The sequence below is a fragment of the Seriola lalandi genome, unplaced genomic scaffold, assembly GCF_002814215.2.
Source record: "Seriola lalandi dorsalis isolate HSWRI2012SDOR001 ecotype SW California unplaced genomic scaffold, Sedor1 jcf7180002054872, whole genome shotgun sequence".
Taxonomy (NCBI): Eukaryota; Metazoa; Chordata; class Actinopteri; order Carangiformes; family Carangidae; genus Seriola; species Seriola lalandi.
Genome location: NW_019525425.1, coordinates 1,002,651 through 1,010,927, shown reverse-complemented (window position 1 = coordinate 1,010,927; position 8,277 = coordinate 1,002,651). Strand labels below are relative to the sequence as shown.

At 39.4% G+C, this 8,277-nt stretch overlaps 1 protein-coding gene across 1 annotated transcript; it reads right to left on the bottom strand.

Moving 5' to 3' along the window:
- Positions 1-901: 901 nt before the first annotated feature.
- Positions 902-8,204, bottom strand: LOC111671171 (arachidonate 12-lipoxygenase, 12R-type-like). Its single transcript, XM_023428192.2, has 15 exons — positions 8,108-8,204; positions 7,747-7,924; positions 7,185-7,389; positions 6,908-6,989; positions 6,432-6,554; positions 6,223-6,326; positions 5,558-5,724; positions 5,261-5,404; positions 4,849-5,052; positions 4,568-4,654; positions 4,305-4,474; positions 2,576-2,697; positions 2,323-2,423; positions 1,547-1,717; positions 902-1,442 (listed from the first exon to the last, which is right to left on the bottom strand). Exons 2-15 carry the CDS (start codon positions 7,897-7,899, stop codon positions 1,263-1,265), a joined length of 2,013 nt encoding a protein of 670 aa, XP_023283960.1. The 5' UTR covers positions 7,900-7,924; positions 8,108-8,204; the 3' UTR covers positions 902-1,262.
- Between the last annotated feature and the right edge of the window lie 73 nt (positions 8,205-8,277).

Sequence of the window (8,277 nt, the reverse complement as noted above, 5' to 3'; positions counted from 1 at the left end):
CTGAAACAAAAACAATAATAATAGATAACAGAAAATTTAATTTAGTTCAACAATATAATCAGTGCTTGAAAATGTGGTAGCTGTACAGTGTTCTCCTATCGCTCATCAGATTATTAAACTGGTTAAAAAAACAACACACGCACGCACACACACACACACACACACACACACACACACACACACACACACACACACACACACACAAAGACACAAAGACACACAGCTACCAATCAACCTGTCTAGTAATGTAATGTTTGTATCAGTGTCTGTCCCTTTGTTAAAAAAAATCTCCTGACAATAACAAAAACGAAATTAAAAATCTGTGGGGAGACAGTCAGGAGTCAAGTGTGCTATAGGTTTTCAATCAATCCCTCCCTCCGGAACATAAACAAATGGAAAGTTTACCCTGCGATGATTTAAGCCTTTAAACCTGGAAAGATGAGCATTGAAAATAGAAAAATACATATATGAATGCACTGGCACAGCTAATGCCATCTATTAATATAATTGCCAGGAGCATCTCTTATCTTTGTTTTTGTAAAAATGCAGATCCACATTAATTTAAGATATTTATATAAATACTGGAATTTGGGATGTGCCACCTACGTGCACTAACCTGAGAAGTGGGAGTTTAAACTCAAGAAATTTTTAATCAAGAATATGTTTTGCACTGTCTCTAATGAGGTGTTTGCTGTGATTACCAAATGATAAAGCAGGCACATGAATTTTATAATTATATACACCATCGCGTTTGTTTTCATCCTTATAGCACATGAAGCTCAATGACAAAAGCTTGATTGAACATTTCTTTTATCCGGAACATATTCAGAGCTACATTTTCAAACTGTAGCTTCTTTTTATCAGCGCACAGCTACTACACAACACACATACACTCCTGTAATAGTTGATTCAGGATCAATAACAGCTTTATTAATTGTTGTGTCAAGACAAAAAAAGAATAAAACAATAGTCCAATGACAGCAAACAATGGCAAACTTGTCAAAGCAGATTCACATCTTGTATTTTTACGATGTCTTTTTTTTGATAAACTGGCCTGTACTGAACTAGTGAAGCATGAGGAAAAAAGTCATTTTTTAACATAGTTTGATTAATATATTAACTTTATACATCTACTCATCAATAGTTTCTTTCCACTATAGTATCAGTTAAAAACAGTGCCTGCAGTTCTTCCCCTGCTCCCTTTTAACCACGTGCAGCTGAATTTGAGCAGCAGCTGAGGAGGTCACCACACCTTCTGAGTTTTAAATGGCAACACTGTTTTCTACCCCCTGTGGATCCATGTATGTGTATGGGATTTCCAGACTCCTGTTCCTGACTTTGATGGCTGTACTCAGCACTTCAAGTTCTCCCTGAAAATCCTTTATCAGCTTGTGGGGAATCTCCTCACTGAAATGGTCTTCATGGTACTGGCCAAGTGGGACCTGATGATAAGTGATACATCTTAAAATGTTGTTTGTTTGCTTTTTACTAACATTTCTGTAATGTTATGATTCATGTCATTTTTCGTGAAGTCTTAAGTACTTACGAAGTCAGAAGACTGCCTGCTCAGTAGCCACATGGTGGCCATGCCCTGAACTGTTGTGCTGATGTCAGGGAAAGTCTGCAGCATCGTTGCCTCGCTTGTTGTCCCCTTTGTGGTTGGTGGAGGGAGTTGTAGGGAGATGGGAGTGTTGGGCATCCAGCCACCATAGTCATACTACAATAAACAGATAATTAACAGATAACTAGTTAATATGTTTTGAAATATAGAGTAGCACTGTGACTACGCTGTTGGATTTCTGATAAAAACTATTATGTTCAATTAAAAAAAAAAAAAAGTAATCTTAAAAGCAGTATGTTTTTGGTGGCTTGGCTGGATGTCAGTCTGTTGCTCAGTCATTCCACTACTTTGGTGCAGACTGAAATATTTCAAAAACTATTGGATAGATTGGCATGAAATTTTGTACAGACATTCATGGTCTCCAGAGGATGAATCCTAATGATTGTCATGATTCCCTGACTTTGGGAGATTCTTTGTGTTTTGTGCTAATTTTTAAATGTTAAAATAAAAATCAGAATGAGCATGTTAGCATTTGCACTATTTAACTCAAAGCACCAGTGTGTCTAAGTACAGTCTCACGGCCCTGCTGGTTGTAGACTCTTAGCCTTGTGTAAAGGTTATCCTCAAGGTCAGATGTCATTTATTTGGCCAGAATTCATCCATCTCTCTCCAGTTCAGAGAAAAACTGCAATGCCTCATCAACCCATTCCAAAAAAAATCAACACTATAACTGATTACCCCAGTAAAACAAAAGGATTCACCTGTCCAGTGTTCACAGCTGAGTGCTGGGCTGAGCCAGTGAAGATCACCATGGTGACAAACTTGATCAGCTGAGCCACAGTTTTAAATCTCTGAGGAATTCCTGAGAATTAGAGAGCATAAAATGCATTAGTAAAATAGGTAGTCAATAATCTAGAAGATTAAATTAAAGTTTGATTTATGATTGATTTATAATTATATTATGTACATACAGTATATGTGCTAATAAAGCACTATTTACCATCATAACCTCACCTGTGTCTTCTTGAGAAAGGAATCCATGTTCAAAAATGTCCATAATCCACTTCTGCAGCTCAGAGTCTTGCTGGACCTCAACGTCGTTCTTGTAGTAGTAGCTGAGTATTCCCTTCACAAACCTTTGAGAAATGTGGATAAGTACTGTAAAACACATTCCTACTTGACTTATACATTTTTTATACACACTGTAGTAGTAAGAAACCTTTTTGTCAGATCATTTAATGGCCATCCCTTTAGCAGAAGACATTAGAAAGTTATCTTTTTTGGGAAGTTGGTGCAATGTTTGACAGAATGGACTATACAACTTTAAAAGAACAGTCTTGCCTAGTGTTAATTGAGAAGATCGATTGCACTCGCATATCTGTGCATTAACCATGGACTTACAGCAGAGTAGCTTAGCTAAGCATGAGGACTGGATGCAGGGGCAAACAGATGCTTGCTTCAAAGTTCAAATATACGCCCACCAGCACCTCTAAATCATAATTATTAACATGTTGTATCTCTTTTGTTTGAGCAGAAATGTGAAAACAACAGGTTGTGGTTTTACAGGGAATGATATGCTTTTTATATATGGTTTCCTGGTATGCGTATGTGTCCTCACGATGAGGAGAATTTATTGTGGGGCTGTTGAAATGCATTGGTTTTAGCAGGCAACTACTTCCAGTAGTGCCTCTTGCAAGAATGACAGAACATGTCTTTCAAAATATACCATTCAGAGGAGATTGCATTAAGCTGGGCTAACTGAAAGAATTAATGCAAAGAAACTGTTGGTAAAAAGGAGAAGAAGTGGGATAGATGGAGTGGGGTTTACAGTTTAACATGCACACATGTTTCAGGGTTGATGATGGAAATTCTTTATGAGAAACATAAAGAGACCAAAAACTAGCAAATAGAAAGGGCAAGAACTGGGATATCTTATTTGCCAACATTAGGGCACCTTGTTGAGCATGGTCACTTATTTAAACAGCAAATTCTCTTTGCATTAACAATATATATTGTATCCCCAGAACTGCCATTCTCTGCACAGCAACTTGCTTGACTTTAATTTACAGTACACTGACTAATCCAGCTGCAGTCAAATGTAAATGTCAGAACAGCCTGATATTTCAGTCATTACTGAATAGTAGTGGTAAAATTAAACCCATACTCCATGGTAAAAGTCTGACTAAATAATAGGTTGGCGATTCCCCAGTCTGGATATCAGTCTAGTCTCCCGTTGTGGAGTAGGATGGCCCAGCCAGGTGTCATTTACCAGGGCGTGGAGCACAATTTTGGGGGTGAACTCAATGGAAGAAAATGTAACCTCTTATCCTGAATTTGTATTTTCAGGTTGCTTTCCTGTGAGTATTGGTGCTCTCTGCTGGAGCAATCTCACCAACACAGATGTGTTGCCTTTGTGCTGACCAGCTAATCTGTCCTGTTCCTCGTTACTGTCGCTTCAGTTGAGGAAAGCATGTGATTCAGTTGTTTTCTTGGGTTCTAGTAAACAACACTACTTATGTTTAACAGCTGTTTTTCCCTGCAAGTGGAAATGGAAAGCAAATCTTCTGCTGAGATCTCTGATGTCAGCCATAAACCTAACTCTCATCTGGGAGACACACTGTGTAAATTATGTTTTTTCACTTCATTGAACTTCAAGGCCTCTAAATACATTCTAACTAACCCTAACAAGGGTTAATCTTTATACTGTACAAGGAACATGCAGAAAGGAAACTGCCTATAGTACCTGTAGATGATATCCCAAAGCCGGAGTCCATCATCCCTGTAGTAGAAGTTTGGCACATCCTGTAGCCCACGCTCTGCAATGTCGTCTGGTATACAGAGGGAGCTGTATTTCACTGATGACAGTGATCTATTCAGGATTGTGAGCATAGCCTCTCCCCCGGAGGATGCAAACTAGAGAACAGTCAAATATAAAAGGAATAGTAAGACGCGTTCATGATACTAAGCATTGTGTAGGTAATCGTCTACCGAGCGTCGCGGTCTTACCTTTGTGAAAACTCCAGTCTCAGATATTAGAAGAAGCCGAGCTAAGTAGTTGATCTGCAGAGTGTAGCGAGTGTGAGGTATGAGGAGCTGAGGGAAAGAAGGAACTCTGTTAGTACCAATATCACTTGTTGACAAAGCCAGAAATCTTAATGCTTCTATGCCATTTAGCAGTGTGAAACATTTGAAAATATATAAAAAATAGAACATTATTGTTCATCAAATTCGGTAGATAAATTAATCAGCAAATTGCGGTAAGTTCATGCACTCTACCATTCAGTTACCTTGTACAGCGGATGCACCATGGGCACGTTGCGCAGCAGTGACACTGCAAAAGCTTCGGCCAGCAGGTGAGTGCGCAGCAGGTGAGAGTTGAGTTGATGCTCATTGAAATCCGCGCTTCTCACAAAAATCTTGGCCAGCAACCAGTCGTACTCAGAATCAGTAGGAACAAAGATTGGATTGTCATCTGCTGGAGTCTGCTTCAGCTACAGGGCAAGATAAAGGGTGAAGGTTAATTCATCCCAATATCAGCAGAGAGGATACATACCCAGTGTCTTGCTTGAGGACAGATTTGTCTGCAGTAGATGCTTCATGTTGCAGCGGAGCCAACATCTCACCTTTCAGTGATAGCCACCTTAATCAATACTCTAATTTACAGCTTTAGGATCAGCCACATTTTAGTGCTAATCTCACCTGAATGGCAATTGGCATCAACTTGTCATCAGGTGTTTTGTGGAGCAGGATGAGGGGAGCCATCAGGTAGTGCTTCTTCCCATTGATGATGTTTGGTGGAAGTCCATCCAAACGCTTGTAGTCACACAGGAATATGTTGCCTTTCTGTTTGAAATTTTAGTGAGGATAAGAAATTATTTGACCTTCGTACATACAGTGTGGACATTTGCATAGCGAACATGTAAGTGCAATCATGAGGTAAACATTGTTCTATCACTAAGATACAAGGACATTTTTCAGTCAGTGGGAAACAATTACCTTCATTTCATCTGCCAAGCTACACTGACCATGGAGGAAGACCATGTCATCAGTGACAGGAAAGTTACTGGGTAGGACTGTGCAACGTTGGATCAAAATGGGGTTGACACCATTTAGAAACTGGTAGGCGAAGAGAGCATCCTCCTTCCAATGTTGCTGGACATAGTCTGGATGAAGAGCAGAAATGAATTTTACTGAGTTTAAAACTTGCTCTGCCACTATCATTATCTTAACTGTACACTGCATGTGAAACAGGGAAATGGGAAACAATATGTTTTCGCAGACTTCAGTGACTCTGGTAAGATTCAGTGTTGTTTATAGTTGTTTCAAAATCAGCTGTGAGTCTTGATTGTTTGCAATTACCACATACCACAGTTAATAGTTTTCTCATGAGCAAAGCCTAGAATAAGAAGGAAACTTCTCCATGTTTTGACGAACACACATTTCCGTCTCAGTCACATTTTTCTCCATTTAACATGGCAAGTAAAGAAGCTGGTAGACTATTCAGCATTCATCTTATCTTAGGGATAAAAAATTTTTAATGTTTTTTAGGTTTTAGCGTAATGGAATACAGTTGAATGTCTGAATGAATGAATACTGTGGAATGAATACTATTATGCATACAGTATCAAGTATTACATTAACCTATCGTGATAGCACGGCACCTGATATGTCCGTCCGTTTGCAGCAGAACACCCGATTGATCGAATCAATATCAGCCCACCTCTCATGGCAATCATCAAGTCCCTTCAGGTTCAGCTCTGTCAGCCTAGAAAACAAAAACAGAGTTACTTTATTATGATCCCTTAACTAATTATGATAAGCAGGCAGGTTAAAAGATAAATAGATATCTGACACAATTTGAGGACTTTACCCAGCTGATGCAGTGAAGAAAAACTCTGTAGTCTTGGTGAAGGAGAAGCGGACCTCACAAGGCAGAGAAAGAGGGTTGTCTACCTTTATGCAGTGGGGTATTCCCTCTGCGTACACATGCCAGCTGGGAAAAATAGAACAGGGACGGCAATTTTAAAATTATAATACAAGCAGAGTCGTGAGGAACTTTCAACAGTCTAGATACCAGTGTATCTGCAGTGCATCTGCAGCCTTAATTTAGAGCATGCAAGCATAATATACATGGCAAGTATTCATGTATTCAATATTACAACTTTGCAACATATGTTACAGTGTAATGCATTTTCAGAAACCTTGGCAGGTGCCACAGTGTCATATGGTGGATAATTCATCAGTATATATGTCATGAATATATCCAACCAAAGGTGAGGGAGGTTTGGATGTATGTTAGCTTTGGGGTGTACAATGCTAAAATTTGTACAAGCTCTGATCTCTCACCGATAGTCCTCCGCTCGCTGGTTCAGCTCCTGCTCCCGAGCGTACTGGCCAAGATTATGGTTGTCTTCAAAGACTTTCAGAGCTTAAAAAAAAACAAAAAAAAAAAACAAGAACCTCAGCAAGGTTTTAAATTGTTGATATATACATATACAGTATGTTGGCATGGATTTGCTCTATAGCATCTTTATAGTCTCGCTTTCAGAACCTGTCTATCTTGTATGTCTTCTGTAGTCAGTGTACAGCATACAGGATGTCAGACAAGGCAATTTCCACAAACCTTTTCCCTCTCTGAAGCGGTGCACCTCACTGTCAGTGATCCAGCGGTAGACGGGAAAATGGTAGGTGTCTCCCTCTGGGGATTTCACTTCCACTTTGGCAGGAAACCACGAGTCTTGTGGGAAGAGCAGGAGATGCTGTTTGTCTAGTTCTATCAGAACCAGCTTTCCAAGAGAGGTAGGGCAGGACACAGTAAAAGTAGACACCTGGAGTAATGACAGAAACAGTTTGGAAAAAATGTAAACATGAGATGGAGATAAAATGGATTTGACAACCAAGAACTGAGCTCTATAATCCAAATAATTAGGATACAATTACTGAATGCAGAAGAGTGGAAAAAACAAAACATGCCCTGAATGTAATATCAATATTGTGAAGCTGAGGCTTTTTGTTACTATGTGGCTGTAGGTTGCAGAGCTGCACATATCCTGTTGCTGCACACATGAGTCTGAGTTGGCAAGGGTTTACATCAGCCCCCTTAAATTGGTATTAAATGTGCCTATAGGCAAAGATGAGAAAGCGTGCAGTACATTTAAACATAGAGAAGGATATTCCCAACTTACTGCTCCTCTGAAGAAGGATGCGGCCCCTTTGAAGCTTAGGAGCCATGTTCGTTCGCTCTCCCCGTCTGTGCCCACCAGCTTAATGAAGACATTGCTGAAAGTGGTGGCAGTGACGAGATTGGTCGTGGATACTGTCACTTCATAATCCACCATTGTCACTCTGGAAAGCTGAAAAATCCTGGTCAGAAAAGAATAACAATAACTGATTGTTAACTGTCACTACATGAACTTTTAAAATACTGGTATCTCAACTGGCACTGGCAAAAGTTATAACGACTAATATTAAATCTGCTTTTTGCCATTGATCTTTTCCAGTCCAATTGTTGCTGGCTTGAATCATCAAATCAAGTATCTGTCTTACCTCTGTTAATGAGATCAAGAAGTTCCTTTGATGGAAATCATCACTGGTTTCTCTTTATATACTATTCATTTTTGTGGGAGGGTCCCTACAGAAGCAATGCTGAACTCTAATGGAAGTTGACTGAACTGAACTGATGGAATGTTGGACATGTATGAACAATTACCTGAAAA